This window comes from Oncorhynchus nerka, linkage group LG15 (genome assembly GCF_034236695.1).
Source record: "Oncorhynchus nerka isolate Pitt River linkage group LG15, Oner_Uvic_2.0, whole genome shotgun sequence".
NCBI lineage: Eukaryota > Metazoa > Chordata > Actinopteri > Salmoniformes > Salmonidae > Oncorhynchus > Oncorhynchus nerka.
This window is the reverse complement of record NC_088410.1, coordinates 89,529,033-89,553,638: the sequence shown is the minus strand read 5'-3', so window position 1 is coordinate 89,553,638 and position 24,606 is coordinate 89,529,033. Positions and strand designations below refer to the sequence as shown.

General features: G+C 43.7%; 2 protein-coding genes across 4 annotated transcripts in view; one reads left to right on the top strand and one right to left on the bottom strand.

Annotated features, from left to right (window-relative positions):
- Nucleotides 1-254: 254 nt before the first annotated feature.
- LOC115143494 (protein phosphatase 1 regulatory subunit 12B-like) lies at nt 255-10,880 on the top strand. Its single transcript, XM_029683967.2, has 7 exons — nt 255-1,227; nt 2,362-2,378; nt 2,596-2,707; nt 3,060-3,164; nt 4,216-4,275; nt 9,401-9,451; nt 10,421-10,880. The coding sequence occupies exons 3-7, from the start codon at nt 2,654-2,656 to the stop codon at nt 10,505-10,507; spliced, it is 357 nt and encodes a 118-aa protein (XP_029539827.1). The 5' UTR covers nt 255-1,227; nt 2,362-2,378; nt 2,596-2,653; the 3' UTR covers nt 10,508-10,880.
- A 2,296-nt stretch (nt 10,881-13,176) lies between these two features.
- The window catches only part of LOC115143492 (synaptotagmin-2-like), a 63,551-nt gene continuing 52,121 nt past the window's right edge, over nt 13,177-24,606 (bottom strand). For 2 of the 3 annotated variants that reach the window (XM_065002013.1, XM_065002014.1), the window contains exons 4-9: nt 20,768-20,896; nt 19,111-19,278; nt 17,323-17,490; nt 16,978-17,095; nt 15,875-16,008; nt 13,177-15,407 (exon numbers count right to left, since the gene is read on the bottom strand). In XM_065002013.1, coding sequence (XP_064858085.1) covers nt 15,192-15,407; nt 15,875-16,008; nt 16,978-17,095; nt 17,323-17,490; nt 19,111-19,278; nt 20,768-20,896 — 933 coding nt within the window. In that variant the 3' untranslated portion in view covers nt 13,177-15,191. The remainder of the gene's footprint in view (nt 15,408-15,874; nt 16,009-16,977; nt 17,096-17,322; nt 17,491-19,110; nt 19,279-20,767; nt 20,897-24,606) is intronic. The other variant, XM_065002015.1, reaches the window with a different exon arrangement.

Sequence of the window (24,606 nt, the reverse complement as noted above, 5' to 3'; positions counted from 1 at the left end):
CCTGGCTTGGTTGGTCATGGTGGAAGGGTTAGATATTATAAGGGTTATTCCTGGCTGGGTTGGTCATGGTGGAAGGGTTAGATATTATAAGGGTTATTCCTGGCTGGGTTGGTCATGGTGGAAGGGTTAGATTTATTGGGGTTATTCCTGGCTGGGTTGGTCATGGTGGAAGGGTTAGATATTATAAGGGTTATTCCTGGCTGGGTTGGTTATTCATGGTTGGAAGGGTGGAAGGGTTAGATATTATAAGGGTTATTCCTGGCTGGGTTGGTCATGGTGGAAGGGTTAGATATTATAAGGGTTATTCCTGGCTGGGTTGGTCATGGTGGAAGGGTTGGGTATTATAGGGGTTATTCCTGGCTGGGTTGGTCATGGTGGAAGGGTTAGATATTATAGGGGTTATTCCTGGCTTGGTTGGTCATGGTGGAAGGGTTAGATTTATTGGGGTTATTCCTGGCTGGGTTGGTCATGGTGGAAGGGTTAGATTTATTGGGGTTATTCCTGGCTTGGTTGGTCATGGTGGAAGGGTTAGATTTATTGGGGTTATTCCTGGCTCGGTTGGTCATGGTGGAAGGGTTAGATATTATAAGGGTTATTCCTGGCTGGGTTGGTCATGGTGGAAGGGTTAGATTTATTGGGGTTATTCCTGGCTGGGTTGGTCATGGTGGAAGGGTTAGATATTATAAGGGTTATTCCTGGCTGGGTTGGTCATGGTGGAAGGGTTAGATTTATTGGGGTTATTCCTGGCTGGGTTGGTCATGGTGGAAGGGTTAGATATTATTGGGGTTATTTCTGGCTGGGTCTGGTCATGGTGGAAGGGTTGGGTATTATAGAGGTTATTCCTGGCTGGGTCTGGTTGTGGTGGAAGGGTTAGATATTATAGGGGTTATTCCTGACTGGGTTTGGTTGTGGTGGAGGGGTTAAATATTGTAGGGGTTATTCCTGGCTGGGTCTGGTCTCGGTGGAAGGCTTCGCTGAGGCATGTTAGACTCAGAGCAGGCCCTCTCCATCACAGCCCAACTTCTCCCAGTGCCAGATCCAAGCAGAGCTTCAGGAGGTTAGCCTTGTTAATGATAACTTACAATGGCTCCAAACACAAAGACAGACTCTTTAATGACAGTGTTGACACAGACGGAGAGAGAACATCCTGAGAGCTTGTTGATGTCTGATGGGAAACATTCCTGTGTGTTTATACATGATCCTTCTAGAGCCCCTTGAACAATTCAGGTGAATTTATATCTGTCTCCATAGAGCCTTACTTGGTGTGTTATGTCTAAACACTGCAATGAGTTCTTATGCCTGTGTGCATGACCTTAAGTTTGTTTTCCAGACTTCAGTTCAAGTCTCTTTTATTCTTGAAGCAATAATAGGCGAGTGCACAAAAAACAAGAAAATATTTATGTAATCTTACATTGTTAACCAAATCAATTGACGTCAATTGAAGCAATGTTTTAATGCCTTCACTCTTGCTCACTGTTGCATACCATGGCGTAAAAGCCTAAATATTTGGCTTTGAGGGCTGAACTCTTGAAATTGCCTGACAAAGTGCTTGCTCGTCATGGTTCCCTGGACACATAGAAAGCGGCACAGGCTTGAAAACGGAAGCAGGCTGTCGCTGCAGCCTGAGAACACAGAGGTCAGGGGCTGGCCAAACACTGGAAGAGAATCACTGAGGACATTTTCTAGCGGGAATGATTATGCCTGCAGTGGAAAGCATCTCCTATTCTATCCTATAGTATTGTATATTGTATTGTATCAGGAATAACCTTTTCAACTCTTCTACTGAAATAAATCCACAAGTGACTGAAGTAACAAATGCCCCGAACATTAATGCCATTGTCAACATTGCCATTTTTGCGGGAGTGTCTCTTTAAAAACAGATTCATATCCCCTGTTTCCAACCCTTCAGCAGGCAATAACCGTCAAGATTCCCAGGCTAAGCCGCTGCCATAGTTATGACCTTTTTTGGATGTGTTTAGCTTAATCTCTGCGTCTCAGTTTGCACATGTGACTGTTTCCACTGTCCTTCTCTAACTTGGCGTGAGTATCGAGTTTCATCCCGAGATGCTCTCTGCTGATATCCACATGCTTGGCTGCAGGACAGTGTGAAGGTCTTCAGTTAGCCTTCTATGACAGTTCATAACTAGGGCCATGGGGTTTTCCTGGCCACGTGAGCTGAAATGTAAAAATGTAATTACAGCACATGATCTTTATGCATACAGGACACAAAGGCCTTTTACAAAGTGCTCATCTTCACAGCTCTGCTGTCGGAAGACATTACACCTCAGTGTTGCAGATCATCCAAAACTACTCATGTTCTATGCATTTTGTAAGTGACATATCTTCTCTGTTTGTTTTCAGCATGAAAGAGTGTCCAGGTAAGATGCTTTCAACTCAATTAACTTCATCAAAAGACACAGGTGTGCTTTAGATTGTCCCTATCTATCTGGCATTGAAACATATCCTAACAGCCATTGGTCACTCAGGCCTAGATTGCAACTGATTGTTATTACAATTAGGGTCAAAGGTACATTGGTGGTTAAGCTCTGACACAGTGCAGTAGATTCAGGTTCAGTTGTGCAATCTTACCCTCAGACTGGACTCGTCTGGTGCTTACGACCGAGAGGCCTATGATGCTCGAAGGGAAAACAGAATGGCAGCGCGGAAAAAAGCAGAGGAGGAGGCAGGGTGCACTGACTATAAGAAGGTAACCAGTAACTTGGAAAAATGACCGTAGTTTGCTAATGTTCTGTTATAACTCTGTTATGTCATGATAATGACATTGTTTTGTAGCCCTTATGACTGTGGGTTCAAGTACAGTGTAACCCAAAATGGTATTAAATGGTATTTCATTGCACTGTTGAGAGGTAGTTCACAAGTAAGCATTTCATTTCACTGTTTACACCCTGCTGTATCCTGGGTATGTGAAAAATAAACTTTGATTTGAATTGGAGATCAGGCTACATGAAAAGCACAACTGGTTGATAACCTAAGTCAAATTATGTGGCATGTTATGATGTTCTGGGTCTGAGTTTGCTGTGGGATCCTGTGCATCACAGATGTACGAGGAGGCCTTGTCTACCAATGAGAGACTCAAGTCCAGGCTGCAGGGCAGCAAACAGGAGCTGGTATTGGTGCAGACTCAGCTGGAGAGAGTGACACAGGTGATTATCCCCAACTGGTATTCATCCACCACACAAAATAGTACCCCAACAAACAGTCATTGTAAACACAAAAAAAAAAAAATGTGTTCCTCAACCAGTGGCTGACTTGGGCAGGAGCTCACTGGAGCTGTGTACTGGCACCTCAAATGTTCTACTGCTTGAGCTACTGTTCCTCTTATAGAATATTATCTCAAAAGTATTGTGGCACTTCTGCACCTAAATCTACAGTAAACAGCACCGGCACTCAAAATTAGTACCGGAATCTATTTTAGTCCAAGTAAAGCCAACAAACCATCATCCTAAACATCAAATGAAACTGCAGAAATCAGATGAAGAGTCCAATGAAGAAGTACAGTGCATTCGGAAAGTACAATGCAGTAGTCTCTGAATGTCCTCGAGTAGCCCAGCCAGAGCCCAGACTTGAACCCGATCAAACAGCTCTAGAGAGACCTAAAAATTGCTGTGCATCCTGACATACCTTGGGAGGATCTGCAGAGAAGAATGGGAGAAACTTGCCAAATACAGGTGTGCCAAGCTTCTAGCGTCATACTCAAGAAGACTCGAGGCTGTAATGCTTCATCAAAGTACTGTTTGTCGCTATGGGGTATTGTGAGTAGATTGATAAGGGAAAAAACAAACATTTTAATACATTTTAGACTAAGGCTGTAACGTAAAAAATTTGTAAAAAGTCAAGGGGTTTGAATACTTTCCGAATGCACTGTATGTGTCTGTTTGTGCAATTGTATTGCTTATCATTGTGATTTCCAGTGTACAGTTCTTGTCAAATTCATGGTGGAATAACTCTTCCATATCCTACTGCAATGACCACTGCACAATACAATCAGGAAAGTTGCAGGAGTGTGAAGAATGTGACAGGTTATGCAAGGAAGATGCATTGGCTGATTCCAGAGGTATTATTTGTGAAGTACGGTAGTATGCTTGTGAGGTGACCATGGTTGTTTTCAAAGTTATATATGAGAAATGTCTGCCGGCTTCAGGGATTGCGCTCTTCTCATTGTCCCCATTTTAACCATGGGCTTTTGCGTTGCAGAGAAAGATAACCATGACTGAAAGGTCCAATGAAAGGTCCATGCTTGAGACAGAAAAACGGGTGAGATCCTTATGTCACTGAATGTTTGCTTATGCACTTTTAACTTCTCTCTTGGCCTTGTACAGCATATCTATTCATTATATGTTATTTTAATAGCTCATAGGTCCAGTCATGGTAAGGCTTGTAGTCACATCATGTTCAGTCTCACTCCTCTCCTCTCTGGGAGCCTCATCATGTCCAGTCTCACTGTGACATGTCTCCTCTCCTCTCTGTGAGCCTCATCATGTTCAGTCTCACTGTGACCTGTCTCCTCTCCTCTCTGGGAGCCTCATCATGTTCAGTCTCACTGTGACATGTCTCCTCTCCTCTCTGGGAGCCTCATCATGTTCAGTCTCACTGTGACATGTCTCATCTCCTCTCTGGGAGCCTCATCATGTTCAGTCTCACTGTGACATGTCTCCTCTCCTCTCTGGAAGCCTCATCATGTTCAGTCTCACCGTGACATGTCTCCTCTCCTCTCTGGGAGCCTCATCATGTTCAGTCTCACTGTGACATGTCTCCTCTCCTCTCTGGGAGCCTCATCATGTTCAGTCTCACTCCTCTCCTCTCTGGGAGCCTCATCATGTCCAGTCTCACTGTGACATGTCTCCTCTACTCTCTGTGAGCCTCATCATGTCCAGTCTCACTGTGACATGTCTCCTCTCCTCTCTGGGAGCCTCATCATGTCCAGTCTCACTGTGACATATCTCCTCTCCTCTCTGGGAGCCTCATCATGTCCAGTCTCACTGTGACATGTCTCCTCTCCTCTCTGGGAGCCTCATCATGTTCAGTCTCACTGTGACATGTCTCCTCTCCTCTCTGGGAGCCTCATGATGTTCAGTCTCACTCCTCTCCTCTCTGTGAGCCTCATCATGTTCAGTCTCACTGTGACATGTCTCCTCTCCTCTCTGGGAGCCTCATCATGTCCAGTCTCACTGTGACATGTCTCCTCTCCTCTCTGGGAGCCTCATCATGTCCAGTCTCACTGTGACATATCTCCTCTCCTCTCTGGGAGCCTCATCATGTCCAGTCTCACTGTGACATGTCTCCTCTCCTCTCTGGGAGCCTCATCATGTCCAGTCTCACTGTGACATGTCTCCTCTACTCTCTGGTTGAGCCTCATCATGTCCAGTCTCACTGTGACATGTCTCCTCTCCTCTCTGGGAGCCTCATCATGTCCAGTCTCACTGTGACATATCTTCTCTCCTCTCTGGGAGCCTCATCATGTCCAGTCTCACTGTGACATGTCTCCTCCTCTCTGGGAGCCTCATCATGTTCAGTCTCACTGTGACATGTCTCCTCTCCTCTCTGGGAGCCTCATCATGTTCTCTCACTGACACAGGTGATTACAGTACCCCCAACAAACAGTCATTGTAAACAAAAAAAAAATGTGTTCCTCAACCTCACTGTGACATGTCTCCTCTCCTCTCTGGGAGCCTCATCATGTTCAGTCTCACTCCTCTCCTCTCTGGGAGCCTCATCATGTCCAGTCTCACTGTGACATGTCTCCTCTCCTCTCTGGGAGCCTCATCATGTTCAGTCTCACTGTGACATGTCTCCTCTCCTCTCTGGGAGCCTCATGATGTTCAGTCTCTCCTCTCTCCTCTCTGTGAGCCTCATCATGTCCAGTCTCACTGTGACATGTCTCCTCTCCGCTCTGGGAGCCTCATCATGTCCAGTCTCACTGTGACATGTCTCCTCTCCTCTCTGGGATTCTCATCATGTCCAGTCTCACTGTGACATGTCTCCTCCTCCTCTCTGGGAGCCTCATCATGTCCAGTCTCACTGTGACATGTCTCCTCTCCTCTCTGGGAGCCTCATCATGTCCAGTCTCACTGTGACATATCTCCTCTCCTCTCTGGGAGCCTCATCATGTCCAGTCTCACTGTGACATGTCTCATGTTCAGTCTCTCTCCTCTCTGGGAGCCTCATCATGTCCAGTCTCACTGTGACATGTCTCCTCTACTCTCTGTGAGCCTCATCATGTCCAGTCTCACTGTGACATGTCTCCTCTCCTCTCTGGGAGCCTCATCATGTCCAGTCTCACTGTGACATATCTCCTCTCCTCTCTGGGAGCCTCATCATGTCCAGTCTCACTGTGACATGTCTCCTCTCCTCTCTGGGAGCCTCATCATGTTCAGTCTCACTGTGACATGTCTCCTCTCCTCTCTGGGAGCCTCATGATGTTCAGTCTCATGTCTCCTCTCCTCTCTGTGAGCCTCATCATGTTCAGTCTCACTGTGACATGTCTCCTCTCCTCTCTGGGAGCCTCATCATGTCCAGTCTCACTGTGACATGTCTCCTCTCCTCTCTGGGAGCCTCATCATGTCCAGTCTCACTGTGACATATCTCCTCTCCTCTCTGGGAGCCTCATCATGTCCAGTCTCACTGTGACATGTCTCCTCTCCTCTCTGGGAGCCTCATCATGTCCAGTCTCACTGTGACATATCTCCTCTCCTCTCTGGGAGCCTCATCATGTCCAGTCTCACTGTGACATGTCTCCTCTCCTCTCTGGGAGCCTCATCATGTTCAGTCTCACTGTGACATGTCTCCTCTCCTCTCTGGGAGCCTCATGATGTTCAGTCTCACTCCTCTCCTCTCTGTGAGCCTCATCATGTTCAGTCTCACTGTGACATGTCTCCTCTCCTCTCTGGGAGCCTCATCATGTCCAGTCTCACTGTGACATGTCTCCTCTCCTCTCTGGGAGCCTCATCATGTTCAGTCTCACTGTGACATGTCTCATCTCCTCTCTGGGAGCCTCATCATGTTCAGTCTCACTGTGACATGTCTCCTCTCCTCTCTGGAAGCCTCATCATGTTCAGTCTCACTGTGACATGTCTCCTTTCCTCTCTGGGAGCCTCATCATGTCCAGTCTCACTGTGACATATCTCCTCTCCTCTCTGGGAGCCTCATCATGTCCAGTCTCACTGTGACATGTCTCCTCTCCTCTCTGGGAGCCTCATCATGTTCAGTCTCACTGTGACATGTCTCCTCTCCTCTCTGGGAGCCTCATGATGTTCAGTCTCACTCCTCTCCTCTCTGTGAGCCTCATCATGTTCAGTCTCACTGTGACATGTCTCCTCTCCTCTCTGGGAGCCTCATCATGTCCAGTCTCACTGTGACATGTCTCCTCTCCTCTCTGGGAGCCTCATCATGTCCAGTCTCACTGTGACATATCTCCTCTCCTCTCTGGGAGCCTCATCATGTCCAGTCTCACTGTGACATGTCTCCTCTCCTCTCTGGGAGCCTCATCATGTCCAGTCTCACTGTGACATGTCTCCTCTACTCTCTGTGAGCCTCATCATGTCCAGTCTCACTGTGACATGTCTCCTCTCCTCTCTGGGAGCCTCATCATGTCCAGTCTCACTGTGACATATCTCCTCTCCTCTCTGGGAGCCTCATCATGTCCAGTCTCACTGTGACATGTCTCCTCTCCTCTCTGGGAGCCTCATCATGTTCAGTCTCACTGTGACATGTCTCCTCTCCTCTCTGGGAGCCTCATCATGTTCAGTCTCACTGTGACATGTCTCCTCTCCTCTCTGGGAGCCTCATCATGTTCAGTCTCACTCCTCTCCTCTCTGGGAGCCTCATCATGTCCAGTCTCACTGTGACATGTCTCCTCTCCTCTCTGGGAGCCTCATCATGTTCAGTCTCACTGTGACATGTCTCCTCTCCTCTCTGGGAGCCTCATGATGTTCAGTCTCACTCCTCTCCTCTCTGTGAGCCTCATCATGTCCAGTCTCACTGTGACATGTCTCCTCTCCGCTCTGGGAGCCTCATCATGTCCAGTCTCACTGTGACATGTCTCCTCTCCTCTCTGGGATTCTCATCATGTCCAGTCTCACTGTGACATGTCTCCTCTCCTCTCTGGGAGCCTCATCATGTCCAGTCTCACTGTGACATGTCTCCTCTCCTCTCTGGGAGCCTCATCATGTCCAGTCTCACTGTGACATATCTCCTCTCCTCTCTGGGAGCCTCATCATGTCCAGTCTCACTGTGACATGTCTCCTCTCCTCTCTGGGAGCCTCATCATGTCCAGTCTCACTGTGACATGTCTCCTCTACTCTCTGTGAGCCTCATCATGTCCAGTCTCACTGTGACATGTCTCCTCTCCTCTCTGGGAGCCTCATCATGTCCAGTCTCACTGTGACATATCTCCTCTCCTCTCTGGGAGCCTCATCATGTCCAGTCTCACTGTGACATGTCTCCTCTCCTCTCTGGGAGCCTCATCATGTTCAGTCTCACTGTGACATGTCTCCTCTCCTCTCTGGGAGCCTCATGATGTTCAGTCTCACTCCTCTCCTCTCTGTGAGCCTCATCATGTTCAGTCTCACTGTGACATGTCTCCTCTCCTCTCTGGGAGCCTCATCATGTCCAGTCTCACTGTGACATGTCTCCTCTCCTCTCTGGGAGCCTCATCATGTCCAGTCTCACTGTGACATATCTCCTCTCTCTCTCTGGGAGCCTCATCAGCCTCATCATGTCCAGTCTCACTGTGACATGTCTCCTCTCCTCTCTGGGAGCCTCATCATGTCCAGTCTCACTGTGACATATCTCCTCTCCTCTCTGGGAGCCTCATCATGTCCAGTCTCACTGTGACATGTCTCCTCTCCTCTCTGGGAGCCTCATCATGTTCAGTCTCACTGTGACATGTCTCCTCTCCTCTCTGGGAGCCTCATGATGTTCAGTCTCACTCCTCTCCTCTGAGCCTCATCATGTTCTGACATGTCTCCTCTCCTCTCTGGGAGCCTCATCATGTTCAGTCTCTCATGTCTCCTCTCCTCTCTGGGAGCCTCATCATGTTCAGTCTCACTGTGACATGTCTCCTCTCCTCTCTGGGACAGTCTCACTGTGACATGTCTCTCTCCTCTCTGGGAGCCTCATCATGTTCAGTCTCACTGTGACATGTCTCCTCTCCTCTCTGGGAGCCTCATCATGTCCAGTCTCACTGTGACATGTCTCCTCTCCTCTCTGGGAGCCTCATCATGTTCAGTCTCACTGTGACATGTCTCATCTCCTCTCTGGGAGCCTCATCATGTTCAGTCTCACTGTGACATGTCTCATCTCCTCTCTGGGAGCCTCATCATGTTCAGTGTCACTGTGACATGTCTCCACCATTGTGACATGTCTCCTCTCCTCTCTGTAGGAAACGCGTGTCCTGCAGAAGAAGATATCAGACATGGAAGATGAAGTGAAGGTATCTGTCCAGTTGCAATAATGGTGAATTTCCTGAATTGATACTGAGAGATGTTCAAGGTCTGACCAATTTGGGGTCATTTTCTTGTGGCTTAATGCCAGTTCTTGTACTTCTTGAGAACCTCTCCAATAGACTAAACCTAGCCACAGCAGAGACAGAACATATTTCCAAAACATAGTCTGCGCAGGAGGCCGAGCCATCACAAAGTTGCCCTGCAGATAGACAGAGCAAGCTGCTGAACAGGGAATATCTCTCTGGGACGTGCCTTGGTACTGTAGTGTGTCTGTCTCAAACGACACCCTGTTCCCTTAAAAATGCACTGCTTTCTGGTCAAATGTGCCAGTTGCGATGCAGCCCGAGTCTCAAGCCAGCAGTGACAAAGCATACATGGTGTGTGGTGTGGTATTCTAAGCTGACATCATTTGCCACCATTATGTAATCATTATGCTCCGTTGGCTGTGAAATGTGTGAGTGCATTGATTTATATTCATGGCGTGAGTACACCATTGGTATTCCTCCACAATCACTACTGCCACAAGCATCTGCTGTGTTCCATACAGGAAGGTACAGACAACAACCTTTTGTTGTCTCTGAATGAGAGGTCTCAATAAAGATGGAACACTAAACTGAAAAAAGACAATCTTGTGGGAGAACATTACATGTTCAGTTGACTCGGAGGAGAGGTTGGTGATGAGTGTCGTTGTCATTTGTTCTGTGAATCAAACTTGAACTGGATTTGCTTCACTCTAACCCCAACCCTATTCCCAAACATAACCCTAACCCCAACCCCAATCCCATAACCCCAACCCTAACCCCTAACCTTAACCACAACCCTAATCCCAACTCTAACCTCTACCATATATATCCCCAACCCTAACCATAACTCCAACCCTAACCCCAAACTGAACCTTAACCCCAACCATAACCCCAACTCCAACCATAACCCTCTCTGTCTGCTGTCCTCCACAGGTCCAGACAGAGCTGAAGAATGAGAACCAGAGACTGAAGGACGAAAACGGAGCCTTAATCCGGGTCATCAGTAAACTGTCTAAGTGAGAAGAGGAGGAAAAGGAAGAGAGCAGGGGATGATACAGCTTTATTTCCCATGTTTACACCCACTTCTCCAACTCCACCACCCCCACCAACACCAGTAGTCTTCACACGCAGTTTGCATATTTGCACATTTTTTTGTATTAATTTATGGATTGTTATAATGCATAATTATATAATCACAGCACATAATAATACCGTATGAATGTCTTCAAATGTTTCATCTATAAACTGATGTAACAGGTTATATATTATCACGTTTTGTATCACTATGTGACATTTGAAATGTTTTTTTTGTTTTTTTGTTTACTCCATCACATGAACAGTCTCCTACGCCTTGTATAAGTTATTTATAAAGATTTTCTATGCTGCAATCCAACGCAATCTCTTGTATTCAGTGTCATCAACTGGTCACGTGTGGTAGTGCATCATACTGCAGAGGCCTACAGTATATACTGTAATGTGAATCAGGATTGGTCCACATTTGTAAGGGTTATAGATTATATACATTGTTATTCTTATAGTTTACATGAAGTAGTGAATTTGAAAAGAGAAGGGAGTGCGGAGGAGTAGAGGAGGGAGTGAGGAGGAAGAGAGGAGGGAGTGAGGAGGAAGAGGAGGGAGTGAGGAGGAGGAGAGGAGGGAGTGAGGATGAGGAGAGGAGGGAGTACGAAGGAGGAGAGGAGGGAGTGAGGAGAAGGAGTGAGGAGGAGGAGAGGAGTGAGTACGAAGGAGGAGAGGAGGGAGTGAGGAGGAGAGGGAGTGAGGAGGAGAGGAGGGAGTGAGGAGGAGGAGGAGAGGAGGGAGTACGAAGGAGGAGAGGAGGGAATGAGGAGGAGAGTATGGAGTGCAGAGGAGGAGGAGGAGGGTGAGGAGAGGAGGGAGTGAGGAGGAGAGGAGCGAGTGCAGAGGAGGAGAGGAGGGAGTGCAGAGGAGGAGAGGAGGGAGTGAGGAGGAGAGGAGGGAGTGAGGAGGAGAGGAGGGAGTGCAGAGGAGGAGAGGAGGGAGTGAGGAGGAGGAGAAGAGGGAGTGAGGAGGAGAGGAGGGACTGAGAAGGAGGAGAGGACGGAGTACAGAGGTAAGGCAGAGGGGTACAGTTCTTTGGAATTATTGCAGTATGGTGGCCATGGAGGAACAAAATGCATAAAGAGGAACTTTTTTTTCTTTTAAGCAGCAATGTCGGCGGTATTGCATTGCGAATGTAGTTATTGGTCCTATTGTAAATACAATTGGAAACATTTAAGGCAGACAGAATTATGGTTGCTGCTCAAGATACAATAAACACAAGTAACACAGGACCAATCTATAAAACGATCTTAATCAATCCAAGTACACTCAATAGGAGGGATAGTGAAAACAAGTCAGGAAGTAACAGTATTAATGTATCACCACAATTAAACTAATATTCAGAGTAATAACTGCCATTCTGGAATGGAGGTTATACTGAATGGTTTGTACAAATCAGATCCATAGGCCTTCTTGCAATTGGAGTATTCAGAGCGTATGTACCGTGTACTGGGACAGTGGAAAGGACCTAATGCTGCTACAGGCTCTTTATGCTGACGTTTAAAGAACAAACGTTGTTTTGCATTCCATGTGGAAATGATATGAATTACTAAAGGTTCATTTTAAACTCTTTTGAACATAAGTATGTATATGATCATCACTAAAAGCCAAGCAGTCATATGATTTCATAAATACAGAGGCATGTACATCTTACAATATCAACTTTAAGTCACACCAATAATGTTGGTAAACATGACCACTATCATCATGTTAAGTACATATTTGTATAAGCAAAACGTGCATTCTACAGTGTGAGGTGAAACTCCAACAGCGCTGCTTCTGGTGACGATAGATTAACAAATATCATCATTTTTCACCTGTTCTTGCACAGGAAAGGAATCAAGTGTGAATCAGCCGCTCTGTTAAAATATCTCTATAAGGTTTTTAATTGAGCAGTAATAAGCCTTTGCTCAGAGTATAGAAACTTAAGCTCAAGTTGTATGGCTTTACTTCTCATGTTAATCAACATACACAAAAATACATGTTTAACTGTTATGACACCAGTGAACGACAGCAAGCAGAGGACTACTCAGGGTACAGATATGGAGAGAGTTATTGAAAGGGGGCTACAAGTCCATGCTTTGACTCCTATACAATGAGCTATATCTGATAACATGAACCTGGGGCTAAACAATCTAACGTCAAGCACGGTCTAGTACTAGGATTTCAATGTGTGTAGTACTGTAGTCTGACTTAGTACTAGAACACTGGTCAACACAGCAGATTCAAATCATTTTTGATAAGGCGGTGACTACCACCTCCGGCAGGATACTTGAAGAAAACACGGTACTTAGAATTACAAAGCAAAGGAGCTAGTAAATGTTCTGCTTTTGCAAAAAATACACAATAAATCCTGGCCATCGAAGACCATGCACACATACAAGTGAAAGCAGGAAATGTAAGTAATATTGCATTTTGACTTGTAGCCCCAGCATATAGTCATACATTTCAGGTTGTCCACTGTAGACATACATAAATAAAATACAAATTAAGTAACACTGTTGAATTTCAGGCAAGAAAATAGCCTGTAAAATCAACATATACTATGCAGACATATGTTCAGTCCTATTATACCCTTAGGGGAAAATACATCAAATGTGCAGTCAGTGCATATTTTTCTCTCCATTTTATTATCAAAATGACATTGGACACAAACACACATACACACTAATTATGGTTCCTCTTTAAAACATGCCGCTATTTACAACATTTCATAGATACATGCTGTATTATGACATTTTCTCACTGCATAATGTTTACAGGAGGACGAGAGAGGGGGGGTCAAAACTACATATCAATGGACTTATTAGTATGCCAACGTTCCCCCTCCTTTCAGTTTGATCACCTTATACACCATGGCCTCCTGGCAATCAACATTTCAGGATGTCTAACGAACAACGCCCTTGGGAAAAACAGGTTTGAATAAACAGCGGACAATACCACAATGTTTCAGGACTTTTGCGTTTTACAGAAGAGGGTTACATACTAAGCAGGTTGCGGATGAGTGCATGGTGCAAAGGTCAAAGCTAACGACATGAAGATAAGCACAAAGCATAAATCATGCTTACTTTACTCTCATTTGTTTCAAGCAAATGCTGCATTTCCGGTTGCTTGATGATGAACATTTCATCATTACAATGTGAACATCCAAGAATTGAATGTATACCCACACCACTACAGTCATCCTCAGCAGAGAGAAATAGACGTTGGGCCTTCATGCAAACACACTTTTAAACTGAGAAAACATCCCCTCCAGTATGTTTGTATCAGTCATTTCAGAGATGCAGCTTTACAATTCACAGGCAGTGGCTGTAACAAGCATATGGTCCCATCTTATAACATATGTTTCTTTCATCTCGATAGCATTAATGCCAAAAATGTGCTCACAATAGTGTACAGGGTGCAATGCTGTCGTAGTAGAATATGATTGATCATTTTTCTTTATTTTCTTGAACATACATCCTCAACATTGTGTATCTTTGACTTAAAATAGTAAAAGGTCAAATGTGTTTTCAACACATGCTATTAGTAGTAAATATCTCATCACTAACAAAGCATGGTCGTCATGGTTTTGGATGACAGTGACAGTTCTTCAATCATCTTTACTTTGGACATGGATAAGTAATCACTTTTACATCCAAGTGGTCAAAGTAGGTCTGCAGCACAATTGCAGTTTCCTTTTGGACTGTGCCATTATGACGTTTGCCAGGGATACAGTTTCCCTCAGTGCACTCTGAGTTGAGAGCCTAAAGGCACCCATGAATTCAAACCAGTCTGGGTTTCACACTGAAAACACTGGAAGGTGTATGGACCCTGTCCATAACGGCATCGAAATTAATCCTGTTTGATAAGTAATCATTAACTGCAAAGCCAAATATAATTTTTGCCACAATATGTCCATCTCTCTTATATCTGGGAATATATATAATAAAACAATTACAAATAATAATAATACAATTGGAACAAAAAAACCTTGCATTGTAAAGTTCTTTCAGAAAGACTTTCTGGAATGAATTGCTGCATTGTATTACCTTAATACCTACCATCTCACCTAAACCCTTTCCATTAGTACATTAAAAACTGTTTTATGTGAGAAATGTCCCAATACTAATATCTACTGCAAGATATGGCACACTTATGGGTTGAGAACAAGATATATGCTAATGGGAATCGGTTTGGCATGGTTTATGTAGAGCAGTGAGAACATAAGTAAAGCATGCACAATGTTCTATAAACTAAATGAAGAAGCTATAACCAGCATCAATTTCATTGAGTCTTTCTCCAAACTTTCATTGTCAGCATCTAAGCATCTGTTCCTAAAAAGCATGTTCAAATGAAACACAGATCAATTTATCAATCAATCAATCAATTTATCGCTCAATCTCCCTCTTCTCTCTTTACACTAAATACGTGAAATGCTATGGTGTTGGGAAAAGTGTTGTTTATGTTCTTCGATTTAATTATGAATAAGCTGATATTTTAGATGTTTCTTTTTTTTGTTCAGTGTTTCAAATAGACATGACAGAATCATGTGGAAGTCATGAGTTTCATGCAGTGTATGGCAGTTGGGGAGGGAGGGTTTCTGAGTTAGTTGGTTAGTTGGTAATCAATCGGACAAGTTAAGTTACTTTTTTGCATTTAAACCTGCCAGTGCCGCATCTATATCCTCCTCCTGTTGTAGTGGGTGCCACTGGGCAATGGGACGCCTGGGGTTAGAGAGCATGTCAGACCAATGCTTCAGACCAGGGCCCGTCGCCTTGCTGCCCACAAATATCTTCCCAATGGCGTCATTCTTGCCAATCTTGTCATAATCAAACACTGTCACCACCACCAAAATTTTCTGAAGAGGAAAGAGAGAAAAACATGTATATGTGTAGTAGATGCTACATGTGTGCACTCACATAGCCATTCATATGCAAGCCTCATACAGTAGGTATTCAACTACCAGGTTTTAAAAGAAAACACCACTCAAAAACTGTCTTTTGGTGTTTGTTTCATTAGTAGACTGTTGATACAGTTCCAAAATGTTAGTTGCAAAATCATCATAGTGGTATTTTGAAAGTTCTATATCTTGAAAACGTGATTGCTGACAAGCAAAACAATTTTGGGACAGTATCAACAGTGGACCAATGAAACAAATACCAAAAGATAGTTTTTGAGTGTTATTTTCCTTAAAATTCCACTGAATCGTATTGATTTTCTTTCATCATTGAATTGCTGTAAAGCATAGCGAAAATGGAAATGCGGTTGTAGGCCTAGAGAGAAAAAAACAAGAGCAGACCACCAAAAATATGTAGTGTTCTGCACCTGCATCATGTCCATTGGGATCTCAAAGCTGAAGGACTCGTTGTAGTACGGATTCAGTGTGTTCTTCTTCACTGTAGTCTTCTTCTTCTTCAGTTTCTTGCCTCCCTGCAGCAACGCGATCTTCACATAGGGATCTGCAAAGAAAGACCAACAGATATTCAATCTCTCATTTAAATGTTTTAAATGCATCACTGCGGTAGAGTGAAAAAAAATGTGGTGTGATATGAGTTGCTTGCTAATTAGAAAAATAATTCAGAGAGCTCATTAATGCAACATGTCTGCACAATGTCTGCAAATAAATCAGAGATTCTGCATCAATGAGCTATTTTAATGAATGGCAGATTGACATGCCTGATTAGTTGGAAATGATCTACTGTTATGTCCAGTGGTTTGCCCTACCAGACAGTCCACCCACAAGTTGTTTAAACAGCAGGGTTCTTTGATTTGTGACCAGGGCGGGACCCTTTCTGGAGCTTTAGAGACTCCTGTCTTGGAGGTGCTATTTAGAACCTTACAAATATATATTATTTCATTCTGAATAGCACCTTACACATTTAACCTCTGTAACAGTTATCTACGAGTAATTGGTATATGATATGTATGATGATGAAGATATTCAGTTTTTAACATTGTTATGCTACTGTGTTGTAATATGGGGTTGATCATGCTTAATCACTCTCACCTGGGAGTTGTATCAACCTGACTCAACCATGTCAAATGATGAAGTTAGTCCAAAAATATAAACTCGCATATACTTGCAGACCCTTCTCACTGACGGTATCGGACTAGCCACCTCAACAGAACCCATGAACATAAACACAGACACAAGACAAGTAGAATAAAACAACAAAATCATAGGTACCACACAGTAAGTGAAATAATGCAACATAAAGAACAGGAATTCATAATTACCCAGAACCATCTAGTGAAGGACTGCTTCAACATTTTAAAGAACAATTTGGAAGGGGAGGGTTCTATATAGAGAATGGTTCTTTGAGAAGACATGGTTCTACATAGAACCATCACTCACTGCAAAGAACCTTTCAAGAACCCTTTAAGAATCTCAAGAGTAAACTGTACGTCCAGTGGAAGTCTTAACGTACCAGACAGTCCACCCACGTCCATCTTCTTGAGGTTCTTTGCCTCCAGGATACAGACAGTGAGTTTGCCAGCGGTGGGCACGTAACGAAGAGAGATACAGATGTCTCCCAGCTTCTCAGGCTGCATGGATATTAAGGACAGAGAGAGGGCAAGCACAGAGAGAGCAACGACACAGAGAGGGAAAGATAGACAAAAATGTATATTACAATTGTCAGAGCTTGGCTGTTGTTAATTCTGCTGGGGCAACGCTTCCGTCCAACGATTAGCTTAGTTAGATGAAATCACAGAAAGATCAATCAATCAATTATGACTAGCATAAATAGTTTATGTTTCTTTTCAGATCATACCTCCTCTTTGTCTGCACTCTCCAGGTCCTTCCATTCTTCGATGGGCTGTCCCAGGTCAATGGTGTTCATGGGGATCCTCACCTCTCCAATGATGTCATGCTTGGAGAATCGGTCGTAGTCAAAGACTGACATCACCAGGGTTTTCCCACCGAGTTCATCATATGGTAACTGAGGAAGGAACACAACAACAACAACAACACCACAACACAACAACAACACAACTGGATTATTACATCTGAATGTAACCACATATCCCTACTGTATACTATTTGAATTGTTAATACTGTGTATCTGTGCTATTGCTGTTGTTTTTTTAAAAGAAAGAAACATCTTATTTTGTGCCATGGGCTGCTGGCAAGATATTGATTACTGACACATCAGTAATACGGCACAATGTCAGCTAACATACAGAGTTTTACAACACAGAATAGGAAAGGCAGAAAATGGGTTAGGCTGAATTCTAATGTGTAGCTTGGTTTTTACTCAGGAAACATCTAAGGAGAGATTTGTTCAGGTCTAATGGCACTAAAGCATAATTAGAGTATCTAATATGGGTTCTATTGATTCACTCCAGCCCTTGCAGACCTGGGGCTCTATTTTAATAAACCTTACACAATGATAAATCAACAAAAAAAATTACCATGTCATTGGATTTAGGTTAACAGTTTTGCTGACAAAAAGACAACAACGTTGATTCAACCAGTATTTTCCCAGTGGGATGTCTTCATGCAAATAACAAATACTAGGCTCCCGTAAATTGTATTGTATATGTGAGGAACGTTCTCAATAAGCAAGAGATAGCCTAGGCCTACTGTTGATGTTACGGTGTTATAGGACTGAATATTTTGAATATGTTTGGAGGAGCGGGTCTTTGATAACTGAAACCGAGAGTTTCTCTTTGGAAATGGGGATGGATACAAGCCGAATGGAGTATGCATTGCAGGGTAGGCCTATGTGAATTCTGAATAATGCAAAATATGACAGCAAAATTCTCACAGGTAGACCATTAAAAAAACATCTTATGGATAGGATATTTGGCAAATGCATGGCCATGATAAGGAAGACATTTCTGTTGAATCAGCTTTTGTTATCGTAAGGGTAGCCTTACCATAGGGCTTGTTTTTCAATCAAATGAAACATACCTCAGATATTGCCACCCCTCCCACCTCAGCACAAGCGAGCTCACATAAGACAGGTAAATTACCAATCCTGGCTTACGGGTTGGAAAATAGCAGAGTGCTGGCTTTAGCAGGTTCAAATTGCCAACGAGTGTATAATACACTAAAGCAGGTCTAGGAGCTAGAAGCTAGACATTGCATTTTCCTGTGGTGAAGGGTCTCATGACAAATATAAATAAAAAAATACATTCTAAAGGCATGCATCTGATTTCATATACTGTAAATTCTCCAAACTGTTCATGGATGGTCCCTACTCTAGGGACAGTGCTTCCACTATTGAGTGGTACAGGAAGCTGCAGTTAGTACACAGGCAAGAGGGTATATAGCAGGCAGGCAGGCATGGCAAGCCAGCACTGCTCTATACTATGACGTGAACACAACAAGAACACATAATGAAAAATAAATGTAGGCAACAACCACAAAGTCTTATACCATGTAGCATCTTAGGTCTGATTTTTTTACAACACCAAAACTATTAAGTTAGATTTAGTTTGAGACTCCGCTGTACTAGCCTGACACAATATTTTTGGCAGGATGATTGATACCTTTTATATTCCAACTAACTTCTGTGCAAGTGCAGTCCTGGTATAGAAACTGTGTTATGACTTACCTTGAAAACAAATGACTCATTAAAGACAGGGTTCAGGTTTTTCTTTTGAACCTTGGTGTCAAACTTCTTCTTCTTGTCTGGGAGGACAAAGACCTTGACATACGGGTCAGAGGTACCTCCGCTGTCCATGGAGATAAGATCAGCAGCTTGGAGGATTCCCACTGTGAGCTGTGAGGGGAGGGAGGGAGGGGAGGGGAGGGGAGGGGAGTGTTCAGGGGTCAAAGACAGCATTGAGGCAAACCAAACATATTTGGTGAGAAAACAACATACATTAATATATTCATGTGTGCTTCCTGTCACTGCTGCAGACAAATGCCGCAGCCTTGTTACATAAGCTTGTGGCCTGTTGGCTGACAACCTAAAGCTGCAGCAATAATTATCACAGCCCTTTTACATGACCAAGATTAGATACAAGATATCCACACTAGAGCTGTCAAATATATTTGCTGCCATGTCATCAGAAAGTCACAGAATATCATGTTACAGTAGTTTTGCATATCTGAAAAAGAGGAACGTATGCCAAGTATCATTGTGCTCTGAATATACTGGAGAAACCCTCTCATTCCCAGAACCCCCGATCTGGATTCACTGCTCTCTTGAATATTTTTATTCATCAACCCTAAGTCCAGCAGTTGTCAGCTGTCCCTCCCCAAAACTGTCGCTGCACAATTCTGCTGATGTTTTTACAGAGCTGTTGATAAAAGATGCTTGTTTTTTCAAGGTACTTTGAGGGGTTGTAGGCATGCTATGTGGAGTTTGTACTCAACAATGCCAAATCTGAGCTGTAGCTCAGTAAAAACACACTGATTTCTAGATGGATGACTCACCACCAGGTTCTTCAGGTCCACCAGTCTACTCTCTGGATATCCATACATCTGTTATTTAGACTACTGTAACTATGCCTTTAATTTCTAGAAGAAGATAGGGCTGGGCAGGAGTAATCCAGTATCGGAGTACTCCAACGGACGTCAAAACTCATTCTTTAACCAGAGATCACCTTTTTTTCATATACTAGTCAAATGTAGGAATCTCGCGTCACATCTTTTGCCACTGCAAAGCACCGCCGTCACCTCACCAAAGCCACGCAGGTAACACAGCTCATTATGGTTTCAATGAATAATTCAAATTACTTTTTTTTGTGGACTGAATAAGTAATGGAGCAATTTGATTTCAGTTTATATTTAATAACTCAACTTACTTTTAGTAGTCCTTTTGATTCCTAACATAAGGCTTTCACAAGCAAGGGCCACTGCTGAGGTTACTGCCTTTTTGAAGATTGTGTTTCCCACAATATAATATAACTAGTTGATATTACGGTTTCAATAAATTAATCTTAAAATGTCACTAGTGTTTTTATTGTCTGAATATATGGGTCAATTTACTTATTAGTATTTGTTATCTGTAATGGTTATGATAAATTAGAAATTGTTGCACACTGTTGGCATATTGATAAATGTGCACACAATGTTTTGTGTTCTAAAAATGGTAGGGTTTTTTATTGTAAAAAAAATCATATTCCCATCCCTGGATGTTGATGGACTCTTACTGATAGACTGACAACGCTGCACATATTGTATTAAGGTTCAAAAAAAGCCTAATACAGGTTTTGCTGAGCAGTGCCTACAAGGATTTAAAGGGTAAAATATCAGCTACTGACCTTACTGTCTTGGAAGTCATAGTCCAGCGAGTACTGCAGCTTGCCAAGTTTCTCCTCCTCTTTCTCTTCCTCCTCTTTCTCCTCCTCCGTGAGGCCTGTCTCGCCTTCATCATCATCATCGTCCTGTTTCTGCAGTGGTAGAACACAGGACACAGGGATCAGAGTTGCAGGGTCAGGGGTTATGTGTAGGAGGCAGATGGAGGGTGCCCCACTCACCACAGACAGCATGCCACAGACAGACAGTGGACGTTCAGAGGCTTGTGTTGTGTTGCATTGCGTTGCGCTGCGTACTGTAGCACCAGGGTTTGTTGCGTTGCCTTGCCTTGCATTGCGTAGCACCAGGGTTTGTTGCGTTGCCTTGCTCCCGCTTACCTGCTTCTCACCTGGTGGCATAGTGGAATACCATCCTGTCCCTAATGCAACCAGGAACTCAGGAATTATGTTTTCTAGCCAATGACTTGAATTCAAAATGTCCTTTGGTGACACAATTGTTTTACCCTGTCTTTTACATCTTACCCAATATTCCCAAGGAACTAGTTAACTGATCCTTCAAAAGCAGGGCCTGTATAATCTTACTTGCTTCCTTTTTATTCCATTAATGTGTCACCAAGGAATGTTCCTCTCAAGTCAGGTCACCATTTTTCCCAGCCAAATGGTAGCTACAGGATTAAAGGGCATAGCCAGCTATTTGCATAATGTAGAAGCAGTATTTCAGTTAGATAACAGACAGTTATGGTAACCCCTGTTTCTGACATGTTCAAGTTTCCGTGACTATTTCATCTGCAAACCTGTTCTTTATTTTTAAATTCTCATTTTCACTCTTCATTGAGTGACAAAGTCATTGGGGTGCAGATGAAAAATATTGATTGATTGGTCATGCGGTTAGCATTGTCGTCATCATGTCCCACAAACAACCAACCATGCCCCTTTTCACATGCATATATTAATAGTGTTATTTGTGGGTTGCGTTTAAACTATGCCCAATACGTTTCATATTGGGGTGAGTTTGGCATCACACTGTCACATAGTGGGCGATACGTTATTTAAAAAAAAAAAATGTTTTCTCTCAGGATTTTATGGAGTAGACCATAGCGTTCTCATTTAAATTCTCAAAACATAATTACAAAACATGATAGAAAAGCAAAGAAGCTACGATTTTCATTCCATGAACCCCCCATGATCATCATCATCTGCCCATGGGTCAGAGAGCATCACCGCGATCCTTCCACCTACCGTAGATCAGGGGTCCATCACAGTCAAGAAACACGATGCACACATAAGAGACAAAGTGAAGAGGAGGAGAGCAGAGAGAGGAAGAGGTTTGAACTTACGACACACCAGAAAACAAACAACACCACCGGCAACACTGGGACGATGATAAATGACACAGTGATTGTCTGTTCGTAAAAAAAAAAAAATGTAAACGTCCTTCTTCTAGGACCATCTTTCACCATGTGGAGACAATTAATTGTTTTAATAACTGTTACTGTTGAATGGGGCCCTGTTAATGATATTGGACACATTCAGCCTGGAATTAAGCAGGAGCACTTTTCACAGTCCTCCCCTGTTTATTCTGCTTAGTCTGAGATATGGCTCCTCTGATCCATGGGTATCGTGTCTATTATCCTTAAGCACGGAGGGCAGCTTACCCTAGCACTCATCCGTTAATTGGAATACCACAAAAGACAGGGCTTCATTACCTTCTCTACCCATTACCTAAACCATCCCTGGTCCTTTTCCCATTACCTACACCTTCCCTGGTCCTTTTCCCATTACCTAAACCATCCCTGATCCTTTTCCCATTACCTAAACCATCCCTGGTCCTTTTCCCATTACCTAAACCATCCCTGGTCCTTTTCCCATTACCTACACCATCCCTGGTCCTTTTCCCATTACCTAAACCATCCCTGGTCCTTTTCCCTTTACCTAAACCATCTCTGGTCCTTTTCTCATTACCTAAACCATCCCTGGTCCTTTTTCCATACCTAAACCATCCCTGGTCCTTTTCCCATTACCTAAACCATCCCTGGTCCTTTTCCCATTACCTAAACCATCCCTGGTCCTTTTCCCATTACCTAAACCATCCCTGGTCCTTTTCCCATTACCTAAACCATCCCTGGTCCTTTTCCCATACCTAAACCATACCTGGTCCTTTTCCCATTACCTAAACCATCCCTGGTCCTTTTCCCATTACCTAAACCATCCCTGGTCCTTTTCCCATTACCTAAACCATCCCTGGTCCTTTTCCCATTACCTAAACCATCCCTGGTCCTTTTCCCATTACCTAAACCATCCCTGGTCCATTTCCCATTACCTAAACCATCCCTGGTCCTTTTCCCATTACCTAAACCATCCCTGGTCCTTTTCCCATTACCTAAACCATCCCTGGTCCTTTTCCCATTACCTAAACCATCCCTGGTCCTTTTCTCATTACCTAAACCATCCCTGGTCCATTTCCCATTACCTAAACCATCCCTGGTCCTTTTCCCAAACCTAAACCATCCCTGGTCATTTTCCCATTACCTAAACCATCCCTGGTCCTTTTCCCAAACCTAAACCATCCCTGGTCATTTTCCCATTACCTAAACCATCCCTGGTCCTTTTCTCATTACCTAAACCATCCCTGGTCCATTTCCCATTACCTAAACCATCCCTGGTCATTTTCCCATTACCTAAACCATCCCTGGTCCTTTTACCTAAACCATCCCTGGTCACCTAAACCATCCCTGGTCCTTTTCCCATTACCTAAACCATCCCTGGTCCTTTTCCCATTACCTAAACCATCCCTGGTCCTTTTCCCATTACCTAAACCATCCCTGGTCCTTTTCTCATTACCTAAACCATCCCTGGTCATTTTCCCATTACCTAAACCATCCCTGGTCCTTTTCCCATACCTAAACCATCCCTGGTCCTTTTCCCATTACCTAAACCATCCCTGGTCACCATCCCTGGTCCTTTTCCCATTACCTAAACCATCCCTGGTCCTTTTCCCATTACCTAAACCATCCCTGGTCCATTTCCCATTACCTAAACCATCCCTGGTCCTTTTCCCATTACCTAAACCATCCCTGGTCCTTTTCCCATTACCTAAACCATCCCTGGTCCTTTTCCCATTACCTAAACCATCCCTGGTCCATTTCCCATTACCTAAACCATCCCTGGTCCTTTTCCCATTACCTAAACCATCCCTGGTCCTTTTCCCATTACCTAAACCATCCCTGGTCCTTTTCCCAAACCTAAACCATCCCTGGTCCATTTCCCATTACCTAAACCATCCCTGGTCCTTTTCCCATTACCTAAACCATCCCTGGACCTTTTCCATCCCTGGTCCTTTGTGTAATTTTCACCGTATGTCACAATGAAGTACAGCACACATTTTAAAACGACAACAACAACCACATCAAGAGAACAGAGAGGATAGGAGGTTATCGACATGTCTCCCTAAATCTGGTCTAAGTGCTGCCAATGAAAGATCAAAGGTTGTTACTGATACACCAAGGGATGCATAAAGAGCACGTGTTGTTGGTCAAATCTATATACAGATGTCAGATCTTAATTTGATCACTCTCTTGCTGCTGAGAATTGTCCTGCACCGCAGGAAATGCAGAGTATCTTCGTGATTGACATAAATTCAGAGAAAACCCACACTAACACATATTAACAGTATTGCACTCTTGATGTAGCCTACTTTTGGCCAGCTAATAGTCCAACCACTGATCAAGCAACATTATAGAATAAAAATTCTAATTCTGTTGCTGCAATTACGGTATATACGTAGAAAAGTATGTGGACATCCCTTCAAATGATTGGATTTGGCTATTTCAGCCACACCCGTTGCT

Coding starts and splice junctions, on each gene's coding strand:
- LOC115143494 (XM_029683967.2), top strand. CDS start 2,654: ATGGCAGCGCGGAAAAAAGCAGAGGAGGAGGCAGGGTGCACTGACTAT. Junction 2,708..3,059: donor GGTGCACTGACTATAAGAAG/GTAACCAGTAAC, acceptor TGTGCATCACAG/ATGTACGAGGAGGCCTTGTC. Junction 4,276..9,400: donor TGCTTGAGACAGAAAAACGG/GTGAGATCCTTA, acceptor TCCTCTCTGTAG/GAAACGCGTGTCCTGCAGAA.